This window comes from Catharus ustulatus, chromosome 14, assembly GCF_009819885.2.
Source record: "Catharus ustulatus isolate bCatUst1 chromosome 14, bCatUst1.pri.v2, whole genome shotgun sequence".
Lineage (NCBI taxonomy): Eukaryota > Metazoa > Chordata > Aves > Passeriformes > Turdidae > Catharus > Catharus ustulatus.
The window spans coordinates 7,007,815-7,025,706 of record NC_046234.1 but is presented as its reverse complement, the minus strand read 5'-3'; the positions used below and the strand labels follow the sequence as shown (position 1 = coordinate 7,025,706).

Below are 17,892 nucleotides of genomic sequence, written 5' to 3'. Positions count from 1 at the left end.
GCCAGAGCTGACCCACAGTGTCCCACCAGAGTTAATCATTGCCATCAGCTTGGAACCTGCCTGGCTCAGCAGTGGGAACTCTTTCCTCAAAATCATAAGGTGAGGAGCCTGAAGGAAACTTCAGCCCACCAGGATACATTGTCCCCTGACCCTAAACCAGTCTCTAACCCAGACCCTAATCCTGATCCAGACCCTAACCCAGACCATAACTGCAACCCTGATATTGCCCCTGTCCCTCATCCCAAACTTCTGCTGTCCCTTTCATATTATAAGGTGGATATTGATTGTGTTCATTGCCCTGTTGGAAATGGGAGAACCTGGAGCAGCCACTGGCAGCCACTCAGGAGCCCCTGTTGGGCTCTCACTGTCATCTGCACCTGGAGCTGGGCAGAGGGGAAGGATCTGCTCTGCTCACCCAGTCCCATCTGGCAGGTCCAGCCTCAAGCTGCTGTGTTAGGAGATGTGGCCACTACTTCTGGGAGAGTGTAAATCCCAAATGACTCCACATTAAGCCCAGGAATCCTGAGACTTGGGTTCCACTGGTGAGGGCAGGCTCTCCAAAACGGAGCTGGGTGCTCTTGGTGGGCTCACCATGGTGCTTTCCCCATCCTCCCACTTCAGAGCTCCCATCCTTCAGTTGTATTGCAGGGGTAACATTGAGGGGATCACAGCTGGGGAGAAAAATGTGTATTAAAGGAAGGGGAAGATGGATAAAATCAGGAGGTCTGGTTTTAGCACCGTGTGTTTTGAGATCTAGGGGCAGCTGAACCCTGGGCCAGGGCCGTGCTCATCCTGATGCTGGAAGGAGATTTTTATGTACATATATAAAAAATACTTTCTTCTCCCTGTGGGTGTGTTTTGAAAAGGGGCTTGGGAACAATGAGGATTAACAAGCAGATAGAGAATTAAATGCAGGGTTTGAGTCTTCAAATGTGTGCACATTTCAGAGCGCGTGTTTGTGCCAAGACAAACTCCGTCAGGAATAAACATCGTTTTACATGAAAGGCTAATTACAGATTGGTGCTCCACGGGTGGGAGGAGGGAATTTTCACCAATTAAAATGGAACTTTTCTGTTTTTCATAAAATTGCTTGCCAGGGGCTGGCAAGGCGTTTGACAGCACAGTCGAGGGGGGAGATGCTCGTCCCCAGGATTTGTTGTTTTCCCCCCCAGTGCTGAAGAATCTTTGCCAGTTCGTTTGGGCAGGAGCTGCAGGAAGGCACTGGTTCTGCCCAACAGCAGCTGAAGGCCAAGACAGCCCTGGGTGTCACCCAGAGAGATGGGACATGGGCAAACATGATCCAACCCAACATCCCTTGGACTCCCACACCACCAGGAGAGCTTGGAGTAAGCAGCTCCTCGGCCTCCTTGGGCGTGTGGGTCATGGAAAGACGTCTGGATGGGACGTGGCCCACGTTGAGGAGCTGCAGCTCCTGTTTGTTGGGTAACTTTAGTGTGTGGTAGGTGAATCATCCTTCAAAAATTGCAAGCCAGAGGCGACGCAGAGAAGAAAAACCTTCCTGGCCTGTGGAGAGGAGTGCTGGGAAGAAAACTCCCGCCTGGGCACATGGTGGGTTTCAGCTGCAGAGCACATGCTGCCTTGTTGATTTTGGATGGATTTCACAAGAATTTGCATTTCTGGACCAGCTCTGGAGCCTCCAAGGCTGAGGCTGTGGATGGGGAGGATGTGATGCAGCCCAGAAACCAGCTCTAACACCATTTTGCTCTAGCCAGGGTTGAGTTTTATGGGTTTGGAATGAAATGGATGCAAAATGTGGCTGGGACTGAGCTTCTCCAGGATGCTGAGCGCAGGAACCCCAGGCAAACCTGGGGTTTCTCTGTGCTTGCTGCTTGCCAAGCAAAACCACAGATTTGTCTCCATCTCTACTTAGTGTGGCCACAGGGAAGCTCTTTTTGGGAGTTTTCTCTCACATAAGCTGAGATCTCTCACTTGGTGGTTACAGGAGGTGGCCTGGGCATGGTCTCTGAAAAGTCCCCAGTATCCTTGAGAGTGAGGGGAGGCAGAGACACACAGTCAGGAGAGGTGTGGCGGGGTTTTTAAAGCAAAGTACATTCCCAGCCTGCTCTGCTCCAGGGCTCTGTGCTCCTGAACCAGTCCAAAATTGATGTTTTAAAACTCCCCCATGGCCAAGGCTGGATTGACACCTGCTGGGTCTGATCCCTGGGAAGCTGTTGCATTATCCATGGCCATGGGATTGTGGCACAATGACAGGAACTTCCACTTCTACAACACTCACTTATATCCTCACCCTCTCCTAATGCCACCATGAACAGGGCACTGAAAGGGTCTTTAGCCAGACTTGGCCTTGAATAATTCCTCTGAATAATTCCATTTATTCCAATTTTCAGGCTGTTGTGGAATTGTTTTCAAAAGAGGGGGGAGTGGGGAGGGAAAGTCAGCCAAACCTGATAAAGGAGGACTTTGTTCTGAAGCTTTAGGGTATGGTACCAAGCAGGGCTTGCTATACAATTAATAAGTTTAGCTGGCTTTGAGCTGCACGTGATGCACAGTGGCTGCCACCACAATGCCCTGCCACCACCAGCTCCCAGCCAGAGAAGCCTGGCTGCTCAAGTTTGGTGCTCACAGCCTTGGTTTGGGCTCCTCAGCATCATTTTGGTGCTCCCCAGGCTTGGTTTGGGGTTCTTCAGCATCAATTTGGGGATCCACAGCTCTGGTTTGGTGCTTCTCAGACTTGGTTTGGTGCCCCCCCAGGTTCCGCTTGTGACTCCACAGCTTCAGTTTGGGACTTCTCAGCATCACTTTGAGGCCCCTCAGCATCAGTTTGGTGTGTCCTGGTGTTGGTTTGGCGCTCCTCACCTTCAGTGTGCAGCTTCTCAGTCTCAGTTTGGTGCTCCCAAGGTTCAGTCTGATGTTCCTCAGCTTCGGTTTGAGGCTTCACAACTTTGGTTTGTGGTCTCTCATCTTCTGTTTGGTGCTCCCCATCTTTTGTTTGCCAATTTGGTGGTCTTCAGGTTCGGTTAGAGGTCCCTCAGATTTTGTTTGGGATTCCCCAGATTTGGTTTGAGGCTCCTCATCTTCAGTTTGGGGCTCCACAGCTTCATTTTGGGCCATTCTGGTGCTCCTCAACTTCAGTTTGGTGATCTCCAGGTTCAGTTTCTGCTCCTCAGCTTCACTTTGGTGTTCCCCAGGTTCACTTTGGTGTTCCCCAGGTTCAATTTGTTGCTCTCCAGGTTCAGTTTCTCCTCCTCAGCTCCAATTTGGTGCTCCCCAGGTCCAGTCTGGGGTTCCCCAACTTCAGTTTCAAACTCCTCAGCTCCGTTTTGCTTCTCTCCAGCTCAGTTTCCCATCCCACTGTGCATTGTGGTGGCTTCCTCAGCTCTGACTTTTGCATCTGCCTTTATTTAAGCTTTGACCATCCATCCCTGGGACTGGTTCAGCCCCTGGGGGGTGTTGAGCACATGGGGCTGAGCCGCTGGGAGCAGCTCAGGCTTCCCTTTGAGAGCACAAGGGGATGACGCAAATGGCTCTGGAAGGGCACGAGATGAAACAACTGCTTGGTTTTCACTCCAGATGTGCCATGGGAGCCCCACTGAGGAGGGCACAGCTGCCTGCTCCCCCAAAGCCTCTGCCTGGGAATGGCCACAAGGTTGCCTGGGCTCCCAGCAATCGAGCCAGGCAGGGCTGGGGAGGGCTGTGAAGACGCACAACGAGGTTTGTCACAACAGCAGCACTTCCCTGTGCCTTTAGCGAGTCCAAAAGCAGTTTATTCCTCACAGCAGAGGTGCAGGAGGTGAATTACCTCTGTGTGCCTCGTGTCTCCTCTGAGAAGCACCTGGGGAAGGTGACCCTGTCCATGCTGTCCCATCCCGCCCGGCCCAGCTGCGCGGCGTGAGCGGGAGAAGCCGCGGGAAGCGAGGGAAGACACTTCCTCCAGTGGCGGATCTGAGGTCACCTCCTAGCCCTTGATCCCTCCAGCCAGGGGTATGTGGGTCAGCGGGGAAGCACAGCTGAGAGCGACGTCCCTTCCTCCCCTCTCCCTGGAGATTTGGTTTTAAAGGAACAAATGGGTTTGGCTGCAAGTGCTGCGCTCTGATTTTTTAATGGTGTTTTTTGGAACAATGAGCTAAATACCGGCGGGGTTTGGATCTGCGTCTCAGAGTGGTGAGATTTTCTTCCTTTCTCACCTTCCTGCAGCTACCTTGCTCTGCTCTCAGAAATCTTTTTCTGCTTAGGAAAATGCCAGCAGCAGGAGAAGTTTGTCATCCTGTTGGATGGTCAGGCTGGAAAGAAAGTTGGTCTGGTATCCAGGTGGGAGCACCTGGACAGACCCTGGGGGCCCTTCCCACCACAAGCACACAGACATGGTGCTCAGGGACCCTTCAGCATCACCAGCCCCACTGCAGGGGAAGCTGAGCCCGCCAACCCCCATGTGCCCAGCCTCCTCTGCCACAGGAGCTTTGTCACCCACTGGTAGGAAGAGGAGGAGGTGACCGAAGCATTTCTGGTCCCTCCTCCACTATGGGCACAGCTTGGTGTTGTTGGGCTGGTGGGTAAATGGGTCACCTCACCAATTTTCACTCTGGTCTGAAGCCATGTGAGGGGTGCTGGGGAGGATGGACCATCCTGGCCATGCTATTCCAGCAGCTGGAAGCGTCCAAGGCCAGGTTAGGTGGGACCTGGAGCAGTCTGGGATAGCGGGAAGTGTCCTTCCCCATGGCAGGGAGTAGAACTGGATGATCTTTTAGGTCCCTTCCAACCCAAAGCCTTCTGATTTTATGATTCTGTGATCTCCTACACCCCTGAATCACTGTTCCCCTTGGAGATCTTCAACCACTGCGTTCCCTGTCCATGTTGAAGGCCACATTGCTTTGGATCAGCCACTGGCCACCAGCTTTGTCATGTCAAGGTGGGAAGGAAGAATTTGTGGAGCTTTATCTTGAGCTTTCCCCTTTGTGTGAGAGCTGCTGGTGGAATGTTCTCCTTGGTCGACAACTCTGCTCCAGCAAAGCAGCACCAGCCCCACACTGAGCTCTTCCCCTACCCCAGGGCATCCCTGGGACCACCAGGAAGGTTCCAGCAGCTCTGCAAGTGGTAGCTGGGGCTGGTGCTGTGCCCTGGGGTGTCCTGGCTCCTCAACTGCTCCTTCAGTCCCTTCAGGAGGGGCTGTGGTGGGAGCAGGTGGGATGGACAGGTCTGGGCTCGAGGTATGCCAAGCAGGGCCAGCAGAGAGATGGCTGTCAGGGAGGGACAACACACCTGGAGTCACCTCTAGGATCAGCAACCCCCACATCAGAAGTCACATGCATTTCCCCTCACCAAAAACAGAGTGCTTTAATACCCTTTTTATTTTTTCAATCTAAAAATACAGTTTCTGAAGCATTTTGTGTTTCTTGCATGTCATCTGTCAAATTGTTTCTGTAAGGACACCCCTGTCACCAGCCAGGTCCCCCCATGGCACCCAGCTCCAAAACCAGCCCCTTCAGCTGGGGCTCCCAGGAGCTGCGTGGACTCACAGCTCCCTAAAACACAATCAAGTCTTAACCCGATCCCTGTCAAAGTTCTGGCAGCTCCTGAGCTCCTTCCAGCCCCATCCTCAGCTGGATTCTCTCCACAGCTTCTTTTAGGACCTGCTTGATAAGACTCCTGCCTCATGTGGGGGCTTGCCTGTGTGTTTCCATATCTCGCCCAGCTTATCAGCCACAGAGGGTGGGAGGTGTGGCCAGGCTGGGAATTAACCATCCCATCCAAACCCTCTGGAAATCAGAAGCGAAAATTCCCCCCCTTTTTTTTTCTCCCGTGGCTTTAAATCAAGAGGTAACTTCTGCAGAAGCTGTGGGAGGGGAGGTGTGAGCCCTGCCTGCTTTCCACTGGAGGAATGGCTGCCTCTGCCCTTCACATCCAGAAAAGCCCAGGAAAAACCTCAGTACCTCAGATTGCCAAAAGCAAACCCTTCTTTCCCTGGAATTGATCCAGAACTATGCCCAAAGGGAGATGGATAAACTTCAGCTGAGCCCCACTTCTTGCCCAACTTTTGCATTTCTGCTGTGAATCCCGTCCATCCTCACCCCAACCCTGGGAATAAAACACTGGGGATAAATCAGGGGGGAAAACTGTTCACCCCACTCTCTGGGGTGGGAATCGTACTGGGATTTGAGCCGGCACCGAGGTGCTTTTTTCCCCCTGTCCCCAGGTTTTGCCGAGGTTTCCTTCCAGCGCTGGAGCTGGCCCAGCCCTCCCGGCTTCCCGGGGCTTCGCTGGGAAGCGCTGGGAAGACAAAACCCCGCTCTGGAAGTGAGGCTATTGTTCTTACTAATTTTAACTGGATGTTCTTCCCCAAGCCTATTTTTATTCATTGCTTGTGGTAAGCCCTTTCTCTAAGGTAGAGCAATTTGCCACAGGACTTTTTTTTTTTTTTTTTTTTTTTTTTTTTTTTTGGTGTGTTTACCAATTTTAATTGGGAGATATCTCCTTTTTACAAACCCAGAGCTGGAGGAGCTTTTCAGCGCTCGTTGCTGAGCCTCCTGCCCTGGGTTTGCTTTGATCTCTGCAGGTGAGTGTGCATTTTTGGGGCCAGAGATTGATCCTGCTTATTTGCATGTAAATCCCCGGGTTATTAAGATCCGAATCTGGCCCTTTAAATTTAATACTTCGCTTTATGCTTTTATTTCCGCGTTTCTTAAAGTAATTTCCAAAAATAACAAACTTCAAACATGACGGGGCCATCTAACGTTTTACTGCCTTGGCTGGAGTAGAAGGAACATTTCTGGAAGTATATTATCCAATTTAACGAGCCTTTCCCATCTTGGCGTGGCTCCCACCCCTCACCCCCTCTCGGAGCTGTTTTGGACGGCTCTTTGGATCCCTGCCACCTAATCCTATTAGAGGGACTTTCGTTACACTGTGCCTTGTGTTTATAACCAAGAAAATCAGCTGGAGAGGGGGGTCCTCTCCCTCTCCCTTCCCCTGTCCCGTCTTTTTGCCTGGAGTTGAGACCAGAGCCCAGCCAGTCCCACGAGGTCCCTGCCCGGCCCTTGCTTTTCATTTTATTGCCCCACTCTGCATTTATTAAGGAAGATCTTGAAGTAAATTGGGTCCTTGTGAACTTATAATTAATTTGGAAGGGTTCAGCTCTTCCCCAGCCTGGGGAGGGTTTCTTTGTGTGGTCCTTTTGTGAAAGGCAGAGGTTGGAGAGGCTCTTCTATAGCTGGGACTTGCTTTTAATAGGGACCTGGCTATTTTTTGAAGATCTGGAAGGACCATGAGGCTGTTTTCATGCAGGGCTGTGATGCAAAGGTTTGGCTTGGGTTAAAAAAAAAACGCAAACAAAACAAAAACAAACCCTGAAAGAGGTAAAAAAAAGGTAAAAGAACCACATGCCCTGGGGCTTGGCAGCCCAGAGCTGGCACCTGGAGCTTGGAGAGGTCCCCCCACTTTGGGGCCAGGTAGGGCTGGGGGCCCCTTGTCCCTTTGTCCATCCTACTCTGCCCCACACACCACCCAGGGGACCTCTTGCTTCTCCTCAGAGCTGTTAGAACTGAAATTCTTTTCCTTACCACATTGCTTTTCTTGAAATCCTGCATTTCCTCCCCAAAATAGTCACACAAACCATTAAAAGGAGAAGGTGGAGAGCAGGGAGAAGATGGTGGGCAAGAGGAAACGGCCTCAACTTGTGCCAGGAGAGGTTTAGGTTGGATATTAGGAAAAATTTCTCCACTAAACACTGGTCAAGCACAGGCTGCTCAGGGCAGTGGTGGAATTGTTGTCCCTGGAGGGAATTAAAAGCCCTGTGGATGTGGCCCTTGGGAACTTGGGTTAGTGCTGGGCTTGGCAGTGCTGGGGGAATGGTTGGACTTGAGGATCTTAAAAGGCTTTTCTAACCTTAACAGTTCTATGATGGCTGAAAAAAAATCTGTGAATAATTAAAGTTTCTGGGAAAAAAAGACGGACAGACAGACAGACAGTGGTTTTCTCCAGAGTGGGCTGGAAGGAGACAGGGCATTGCCTGGCAAGGTCAGGGGTGGAATTGAACCTGGGAAAAACATGTGTCCATCAGCTCAGCTGCAGTGAGGAATCCTCACTGACCGTGGGGAGAGGGGAAGGTGAGGGGTGCTGACTCTGGGGAGTGAGGGAGTGTGCACCCTGGGAATGCAGGGCTGTGAATCAGCATGGGAAACTCTCCCGAGCCAAAGCTGGGCAGCAAAGGGCTTGGAGGAGCTCAGGGGGCTTTAGGCTGTGAGATTCCTGATGGAAGTGGCATCAGTGGGGCATGTCCCCATGCTGCAACCCAGCAAAGATTGTTTGGAAAGAGCATTGCAACCTGATGTCTTCCCTGGGACACAGGAACCCAGCAGAGAGCAATGCAAGGAAAACCTGTCCATACTCCAACCATCCACGGTGCCACCAGGTGTCTGTGTCATTTATGAGTTGCACTGTTAATTAATAGCACTTAACACTGTTAATTAATTGTGTGGTGGGGCTGCCTCTCTGCCCAGATACCTTCAAAGCTGCCCCTGTTGGATGTCCCACCCTGACCATCACCTTCCTGCTCTCTCTCCCCAGCATGGGTCGGCTCCCTGGCCATGGGAATGATTTTTTTCTGCTCTCCCATCGTCAGCATCTTCACGGACAGGATCGGCTGCAGGACCACGGCGGCCATGGGAGCCACCATCGCCTTCATCGGGCTCCTCTGCAGCTCCTTCACCAAGTAAGGCTGGGGAGGGCACACCCAGCTCCTTGGAGAGCTCCTCTTCCTCCCTGTTCCCTGCAAACCCCCTGCCAACACACTGCTGCTGCCTTTGGGGGCAAAGCAGGTGGTTCCCATCCCCATGAGAGGTGTCCTGGCATCCCTACAGCCCAGCCTGCTCCCCTCCAAATTGTGTCCTTAGGTAAAAAGGTAAAAAGAGAGCGAATTTTCCCCAAGCAAGGGGCTGTATTTTCTGGGATTTCAGCACTCAGGTCCCTCATTTGATCTTCTAAACAGCAGGAGAGGTTGGTGTGCCTCTGTGCCAGCTCCAGAGAGGCACTCACAGAGAAAACCCTTCTCCTTTGCAACCATTTTCACATTTGGTGCTGAAAGTAAATTAATGCTTAAAATAATATTTGGTGGATTATGCCTAAGAGGGAGTTTCTGTGCAGGGCAGACAGGGAGGGGAAGGCAGACAGAGTTTGGAGCAATTTGTGGTGTTCCTGCCCTGGCTCGTGTGTCTGCGGCAGAGCAGGGCCACTGCTGCTCCTTGTTTTCCATGCCTGATCCCATGCCATGAATTTCTGCTGGCAGGCACTGGCCAATGTGCATTTGGATGGCAGGTGTACCTTGTGTGTCTTTCCAGACCAGAAATCAGGGTTGGAATCGTTGTGGGAGCAAAAAGAGGTCACCTCTAGGGTAATTTATGTGACACTTATTAAACACAGCCTCAGAGGCTCCATGGTGATACCTCCAAAGCAGCATTTGCCCCACTTTTGCTGAATAAAAACATTGCTTTGGGTTGGATTTCAGTTAAAATCAATATTGTTTTAATTAAAATGCTTCAAGGAGTGGGTTTCTAAAGCAAATACACACCAGTTTTCCAGCACTGTGCTCCTCCTGGTCAGTGAGATCCTTGTGCTCATCCCAACCCTGTTTCCCTGGATCCCCAAGGCCTCATCTGTGGGATCATGATGAGAGTGGGGATCACTTCTGATGCCCAGACAAAGCTCCCAGGACTGTGGCCAATTGCAGACAGGATTTCTGGGTTGCTAAAACCACCTTGGGCAGCGGCGTGGAAGGAACCACAGTCAGCAGCTTCCTCCTCAGGTGCCACCCTTTGTGTTCCCAAAGAGCAAAAAGTGCAAAAGGTGCAGTGGATCCTGAGGGAAGCTGTGCCCTGGCATGCAATCACAGGAGCTTCCCATGTAATCCTGCTCTCCTTCTAATCAACAGAGCTTGGACTTTTCTCCCCACTCTATTATAAAATGTTTGTGTGAAGCATTAGTTCTCGTGGGACCACACCGCTGCCAGGGGCTTGTTGTGCTGGGCTTCAAAAATAAATAAAAAATCAAACCGTGCAGGCAGAGAGGAATATCGTTTCCAGGAGAGCAACAGGACTGAAATCCCCATTTCCTGCCTCTCACTCTCGGACCACATTCCTCTGGCTGCCTTTTAGGGAGAAAGGAGCCCCTCTGCAGCTGGACCACAGCGAGGGAAGCTGCGATGGCCGAGCCCGGCGGGGCTGCAGGCAGAGCAGGGAGGCTCTGGGATTTGGCAGCGCTCCATCCCGATGGTGCTGCTCCTGAAATTCGGGGCTTGTGGCTCCAGCTCTCCCAGAACAATGGAGAAGCTTTTTTTTGGTTCTTCCTGCCAAGTCCCTCCAGCACTGCTGGAGATGATTCCCCTGTGATACACGGGACACAGCCTGGCTTTGGTGGGCTCAGGCAGAGCTGGATCAAGGCTCATCCCCCCTTTATCTCCTGGTTTCTCTAAAATGGGTTTGTTTTGTCCCAAATGGAGGAGCAGCAGTTCCCAGCACTGCACTGAGCTGTTCCAAAAACCCTCTGAGCCACCAAGACTCTGTGTGGCAAGAGCCCAGTGCCTCTTGTCTCAAAACATTGGGAATTTTGTATGGAAACCACAAAAGAAACCAAATATGCTGAAAATCAAAGCTCTGGGGGAGGCTGGGTGGGGTCAGTGCCAGGCTTTTAATCTCTGCTGCCTTGCTCTGAGGTGTCTCCTGCACTTGTACCCAGCTCAAGCCACCAGAGAACTTGTGTGCTCTCAAAAGAAGAGAAATCCCAGTTAAGGCTTTAGCTTCCCTCCAGTTTAAGGGGGTTGGTTCAGCATGAGGAATGGGAGATGCAGGCCAGCTCAGCAGGGCTGTCTTCACATGCCCCCAGTGCCCTCCCAGCCCTTCTCCTCTGCACTAAATGTTCTGTAGGGAGGGTTGGGTCCCTTTTCATCTGCTTCTCCTTCCCCTCCACAATTTCTGCCCAGTTACTCCTGCCCAGAGGAATCCCCCAAACTTCTCCCAGCAAGGATGAAACCAGGGCTGTTCCCACTGAGAGCTGGAAGCAAGAGGAGAAACAATGTCCCAGGAGAAACAATGATCCACTGGCACCCTCACAATCCCAGGGGACGATGCCACCCTTCCCAGCAGACAGCAGCTGGCTGATTCCCAGTGAGCAGCCTGGGAAATCCTGGCTCTTTAAGAAGCATGTCTCCTCTGAAAGGAGCCCTTGCTCACGCAGAGGTGTCTGAGCATCACCAGGGAGCAGATGGGAACCGTGGCATTTGTCTCCACTTATCCAATACATCAGCTTAGCTGCTACCAGGGCTGCTGTGCCCAGGCCAGGGCTGCTGTGTGGGAGGTCAGGCATGGCCCACAAGGCCCAGCTGCTTGCCTGGCTCCCACAGAGGGGGCTTCTGATGTGGTTTTGCTCTGGAGTGGATGGAAATTGCCTTTCATGACAGTCATTTGTCTCGGAGCCGTCAGGCACGGTGACCGTGTTCTGCTTTCTGCTTGGCAGGCTGGAGGGATGAGCATGTAATGGAAGGAATGATGTGCTTGTAAAGGTTTTCCCAACTTCCAGCTGCTCTGGTGGATGTGGGATGCTGTCTCCTCACTTTGCTTTGGGAGCAGCACTCAGTCTTGCTCTGAGGTTTGGAGCACAGACCCTGCTTGTACAACACCCTGAGCTGCCCAAAGGTTTTCCTCACACTTTCCTCCCAGGCAGTATCCCATGGCAGACCTTTGCAGCTGGATGTATGGCATGAGGATGAAGAAAAAAATTCCTTCATCTGCAGAGAAACACAACAGGTTGTGTGTGCTGCCTCAATCCAGGCTCCTTTGGCAGCTGCCTCTGCTGGGAAAATTGGGAAGCAGCTCCTTCCAAGGGCTCTCAGAGCTCTCCATCTGCTCTGTAGAGCAGCCACTTCACTCCCTCCTTGAGTGCAGCCACCAATGTAAGGTATAAATGGGATCTATTAGCTGTCTAATTTAAGCTCCCAGAGGAGCTTAAAGAAGAAGAACTTAATTAACCAGCCTGGAGCCTGGGCAGAAACACCATGTTTCCTTCCTGAGTGCCATAACCAGCAGGGTTGGTGCCTCCTGCTTCCAAACACTGGGTGCAGAATGTTTCAATTAGCCCTTTCAGTGGAAAAATTAAAAGGATTTCTAGCTAAAAATATCCCTACCTTAGAAAATCTTGTTTGCTGTAATTTAAAAACCATTGAAGTAAGACACATTGAACACATTCAAGACACATTGAAAAGTAAGGTCAGCTTCCCAGGGAGGCCAGGTTGGCTGCTGCCTTCTCCTGGTGGCAGAAAGCACTTCCCAGCTGCACTTCATTTTGCTGAAGACTCCGTGTGCCAGCTGTGAGGTGAGGATTATCCCTGCTTTGGTGAGGGTTAAGCTCCTGGAGGTCAGACTGTGCAGCACCTGTGGTCTGTGAGACCTGGCTCTCTGCAGATCCCCACTCCCGTGTGTTTTGCTCCCACCAGGTCCCTGGAAGTTCGTTATTTCACATATGGGATCCTCTTTGGCTGCGGCAGCTCCTTCGCCTTCCAGCCCTCGCTGGTCATCCTCGGTCACTACTTCAAGCGCCGCCTGGGCCTGGCCAACGGCATCGTGGCCGGGGGCAGCTGCCTCATCTCCGTGCCGCTCCCCTTCTTCCTCAAGATGGTCGGGGGTGCCATTGGGCTGGCACACACTTTCCAAGTACTCAGTGCCTTAATGTTCATCCAGATCTTCTTGGCCATGACCTACCGGCCCATGCTGACGCCGTCCTGTGACTCTCAGCACGACAGGCACAACAAGCAGGGCAGCCAGAGCATCAGGCAGCAGTGCTGGGCCCAGACCCGCAAGTATTTCAACCTGAGGGTTTTCAGGAGAAAGACCTATCGGATTTGGGCCTTTGGGATCGCTACTGCTGTCCTGGGATACCTCGTACCTTACATGAACCTGGTAAGAACTGGGGCTGGAAGGGGAGGGAGGAGGGGGTGGGAAGGATGGGCAGGAGGGGCAGGAGGGGCAGAGGCACCAAAAGCCTCAAAGCCAAGAAACTGCTGCACATCCTGTAAGCTGGAATAGTGAAGGGTATGGTTTTGTGTGTCCTCTCTCATCACTTCCCAGTGCTCCTAAGGACCAGCAGCAGGAGAGGAAAGGCCTGTTGGGTTTGGGGTGGGTGGAGGGTGCAGGTCAGTGTGGTGTGGACACGAGGGTCACACAACCACCCCAAATCCACAAGCCCTCTGCAGGAAATCTCACCCCTTTTGGGGAGATGAGAGGGATCAGCGTACTGCAGCTTCACGTCCTTCTGTCCTTCCCTCCATCCTAGGTCAAATATGTGGAGAAGCGATTTCAGGAGACCAAAAAGGACTGGATCCTCCTGGTTTGCCTCGGGGCCATGTCGGGGCTGGGGCGCTTGGTTTCGGGCCGCATTGGTGACTGCATTCCTGGGCTGAAGAAGATTTACCTGCAGGTACAGTGTGTCCAACACTCCATCAAGCTGCTGGCCGGCCCCAGCGGGGCAGGGATGGTATTTCTGCATTGGTGTCCACACTCTGCTTGATAGCTGTCAATCACAAAGCCTTTACCAGCCATTGTCTGCTGTGAGGGCACAGAATTTGCTACAGAAATGTGTAAGAGGAGTTGCACACTTGACCCAAAGGATCGGTGTCTGTTCAGCAATCAAACTCCATGGTAGCAACTCTTCCCAAACTACCGACACCCTTTCACCTCCTTGTGGTTTTTGAAGAACAAACTGCTGAAATCTAGCAGCTAATCCAGCAGCTAATCCTTCTTAACCCCTCTTAAAGGGTTATTCTTAAGGGCCTCTCCGAGACAGGAGCAGCAGCTGGATGGCTTTGCTGGGTCCAGGGGAGGCAGCAGTGACATTGACCTGCTCTGTGCCATCTCCAGAACTCTTCCTGCCCAATCCCCACTCTCATGCCCACTTCTGTCTCCCCAGGTTGCATCCTTCATGCTGTTGGGCCTCCTGTGCATGATGATCCCCCAGTGCCGAGGCTTCGAGGGCGTCATTGTCATCTGCCTCTTCCTCGGCCTCTGCGACGGCTTCTTCACCACCATCATGGCCCCCATCGCCTTCGAGCTGGTGGGGCCCATGCAGGCGTCCCAGGCCATAGGGTACCTCATGGGGCTGATGGCCGTGCCCATGACCGCGGGCACGCCCATAGCAGGTTGGTAACGCCACGGGGCTGCACCAGGACCCAGCGGCTGGGAGGGACGTGGTGGTGGCAGCTTTCACCCATGGTGGTGTTTTGGTGTGAGACCAGGAGCACTGGTTTGAGCTTTCTGGTTTATCAGGTCCCGTGGAGGTTGGAGAATGGGGGTGGCATCACTCCATGCCATGTCTTGTTCCATCTCAAGGCTGATGGAAAGTGATCATTGGGGGGACAATGAGCCAAGGTTATGTTGAGTGATTTCCGTTTTCAGCTGAGCTAAAAACTGGCAGATAATACTTTTCTAGAAGTCCTTTTAGATGGAATTAAAGTTGGAGATGGAGCCTCCACAAGACTTGGGTCTGTGTTCCAGCACAGCAATAACCCCAACGTCCTTAACAGCGAGGGCTTTGCCAGAGCTGCCCCCGAGCAGCAGGACCTCAGCATCAGCAGCGCTAAGCCAAAGCTGGATAAGCACCTCCGATCTCTCTGCTTCCGGCAGCAAAGTTCACTTCAACACCCTCGGGAAGGAACATGGGGCTCACAGCCCTCTCATGGGAGGGTACTGCCCCAGGACACCCTGAGTGGGGCTTGCTGGGTGAAGGGGCCCTTTGCATCAGCCTAATCCCCAGGGATGTGTCCACGCAGGAGACACTCAGAGGGATTTTCCAGCACTGATCAATGGCCATGCGTTATTCTCCAAGGATGCCTGGCTGTGTTGGAACTTGCCAGACAAATGCAGAACCTCGTTGGGTTTTAAAGGCTTGGCTATTGTTTGTAGCTGGCAGTGTGCATTTCACAGCTGGAGATAAAATATCCATAAGGGCAGGGCTTCAGATGGAGACAATCAGCGGGGAACAGCCCCTGCCCACTTTTCCCATTGCCTCCTGGCTGCAAGGCTCTGGGAAGAAGTGTTGGGTTCAACACGTCCCAGCTTGCATTTGGGATTGTCTGGGATGTGGCCGATTGTGTCCTGTTCTGGTGAAACAGGAAGGATGGCTGGGGCTTTCCTCCTCCACTCCCTTGGTACACAGCGTCGGCTGCACACATCCTTTAATCCAGGGTGTAAAAACTCCAAGAAATGCAGACGGAAAAATAAAAAAAAAAAGATTACTTTAAAAACACAAATCTCCCCAAATCTGATAGGTGACGCAAGCTGCACTCCGAGGAGGGAACAAGCAGCTCATTAGACTAATGAGCTCATTAGTCTGATGAGGCTCTGACTTCTCTTGCAGGATACCTCAACGATTATTTTGGGAATTACGACGCGGCCTTTTACTTCGCGGGGGTGCCGCCCATCATCGGCGGCCTGGTGCTCTCCTTGGTGCCGCTGGTGCACCAGAGGATGCTGAAGAAGCAGCGCCTGGATTCTGGCAAAGACAAGATGCTGGGCTCGGAGGCGGTGGTGAACGGGGAGCTGCTGCCAGGCTGCCCAGCCTCTGAAGCACACATGTGACACCGCTCCCGGCTCTCCCCGGGACACCAGCAGCCTCTCCATAGCCCCAGCACAGCCCCTTTCCCAGACGGACCGTAATTCCCAGTGATTGCAGATGCACTACGTTTGTAAAGGAGAAAACACAAGAAGTTCTTCTAGTTAAAGGCTTTTAACTAGCAGAAATCCTCTTTTCTTTTTTTTTTTTTTTTTTTTTTTTTTGGGACAGTTTTAATTTCAAAGCCACCTTCTTTTTTTTTTTTCCCCTCTAACCATTTTTCTAAGGAGAACTCTCACCAGGATTCAAACTTGATTGAGCTCCCGCTCCTCTCCCTGGTTTTCTATACGTCACGACAGAGGTTTACAGCTAATAAATGCCTTTTCCAAGCAGGCCACGGATGGAACTTGTTGAACCATGCAGCTGCCCATCCTCCTCCTCCAGTGTCACTCGGGTGTCACATCCAAGTGGGACAGCCCCCTGCCCGTCCAGCACCTGGGGCTGTTTTGGAGCCAGAGATCCGAAGGAGGAAACGCTGCTTTAGTCTGATGCACAAACCAAATAAATGTCAGCGAGTCCCGCTTTCATCTTCTTCTTTCCTCCTTTCCCGCTGCTCTCCCACACCCCCAGGGAGCTGCAGCTGGGATGACAGGGAGCTCAGCTGGCTCCAGCCATGGGAGTCACGCAGGAGCACACCCTTCCTGCAAAAATATGCCTTAAAACACGTGGATGAGACCAGCAGGTCCCTTGGCCGCTTTCCACCTCCGTTTTCCCACCCAGCAATTAATGATTGGGCTTTTGAGCTGCAAGAGACCGGGGCAGCTCCTTGCACAGCCCACTGTGCCTGGCTCTGTGGGGCCAAATCCTTGGGATTGCCACCAAAATGGGCACTTTGGTTGGCTTTGAGGCACAGAGGGTTGGGACAGAGCCCCTGGGTCAGCTCTGTGCTGGGATGTGGCTTCCCTGCTGCGCCCAGGGGCACCCACGGGTGTGGGGATGCTGCTGGCTCAGGGCACAGGGTGCCACTGCTGTTTTGGGGGCCAGTTGTGTATTATGCAGCAATAAGCATAAGTCAGTATTGGTGGGGAATCTGTTTTCCAAAGGGTTGCTCAGCCCCAGTAGCATTTGAGTCGTAGCCTGTGTGTTGTCACTGAGCTGGTGCAGGGTCAGTGCTGATCCAGGGGAGAGGGAGAGAGTCAAGGAAATCACACAGTACTCACCACACTGAGTGGCAGCAGAGCTCAGGGCAGAAATCCATCACTGCCCACAGGAAATTGTAGAAATTCAAATTGCCCAGAGAAGCTGTGACTGGCCCAACCCTGGAAGTGCTCCAGGCCAGGCTGGACAGGGCTGGGAGCAACCTGGGATAGTGGAAAGTGTCCCTGCCCATGGCAAGGGGCTGGAATGAGATGAGCTTTAAGGTTCATTCTAACCAAAACCATTCCATGATTCTGTGATCATCTCCAGGGATTGCTAATGAGCGTGGCTGATGAGTGAGAAGGGAAGTTCTCCTGCCCTGGTGGGTCCCTGTGTGAACAAGGACACAGCCAGGACTGGGGTGCCTTTTCCTGGGAGAGAGCAAGAAACAAAACTCACATTTATCCTGACTGCAAACCCATCCTTCATCGGATTTTCATTTTGTTCACCTGTCAGTAAAAACTGAGATGTCTGAAGAGGGACGTGTGTGGTGGGAATCATCCCTTGGTCTCCGGGCGAGTGTGGGGGTTTGTAACACCAGGACATGTCTTTGCTGTGGAAATTTGGGCTCAGTGGAGGCCCCTCCCACGGGCAGCAGTGGGACTTTTGTACATAATAGGCTCAGGACCCTGCATGTCCCTCTGACCCTGTTTTTTAACCCCTGTTGGCTGATGCATTGTAAGGTCTCGTGGTCTTGTGGCCCTTCTGTCCTTGTACGAGCTGGAAAATTACCTGGTGTGTTGTGACGTGTCTGTTTATGATATAAAATGAGATGTCTGCTTGTCTCTTTCTTGGATACACTTTTCCATGACTGTTCTTACCCTGCATGGCCTGCATTACATTGTCTGCAGGCTCTGCTGAGCCATTGCTGAGTTTTGGGAGCCACGGGAGGCAGATGGAGCTGCAGGAGGAGGCAGGGCTTGAACCACCTAACCCCAGCTCCAGCTGGGATCTGCCAGACTTAGCCTAGGGCAGGGTATTAATGTGGTGCTTTTTGGGTGGCAGCCTTGGCAGTGGGGCAGCTTCAAAGCCCTCTGACAGCTGAAGGAAATAAAAAACTCCTCATTGTAACTCCTTCTGTGAGTTTTGGGGCATTAATTCACTTTGGAGTTTGATGAAGTTCATTAA

At 52.3% G+C, this 17,892-nt stretch overlaps 1 protein-coding gene across 1 annotated transcript in view; it reads left to right on the top strand.

The window, feature by feature from the left end:
• SLC16A2 (solute carrier family 16 member 2) overlaps positions 1–17,560 on the top strand; it is a 35,326-nt gene extending 17,766 nt beyond the window's left edge. The window contains exons 2-6 of the mRNA XM_033072314.2: positions 8,542–8,686; positions 12,458–12,920; positions 13,294–13,437; positions 13,927–14,155; positions 15,373–17,560. Of these exons, the coding sequence (XP_032928205.1) occupies positions 8,542–8,686; positions 12,458–12,920; positions 13,294–13,437; positions 13,927–14,155; positions 15,373–15,593 (1,202 nt within the window). The 3' untranslated portion in view covers positions 15,594–17,560. The remainder of the gene's footprint in view (positions 1–8,541; positions 8,687–12,457; positions 12,921–13,293; positions 13,438–13,926; positions 14,156–15,372) is intronic.
• The last annotated feature ends 332 nt before the right edge of the window (positions 17,561–17,892 follow it).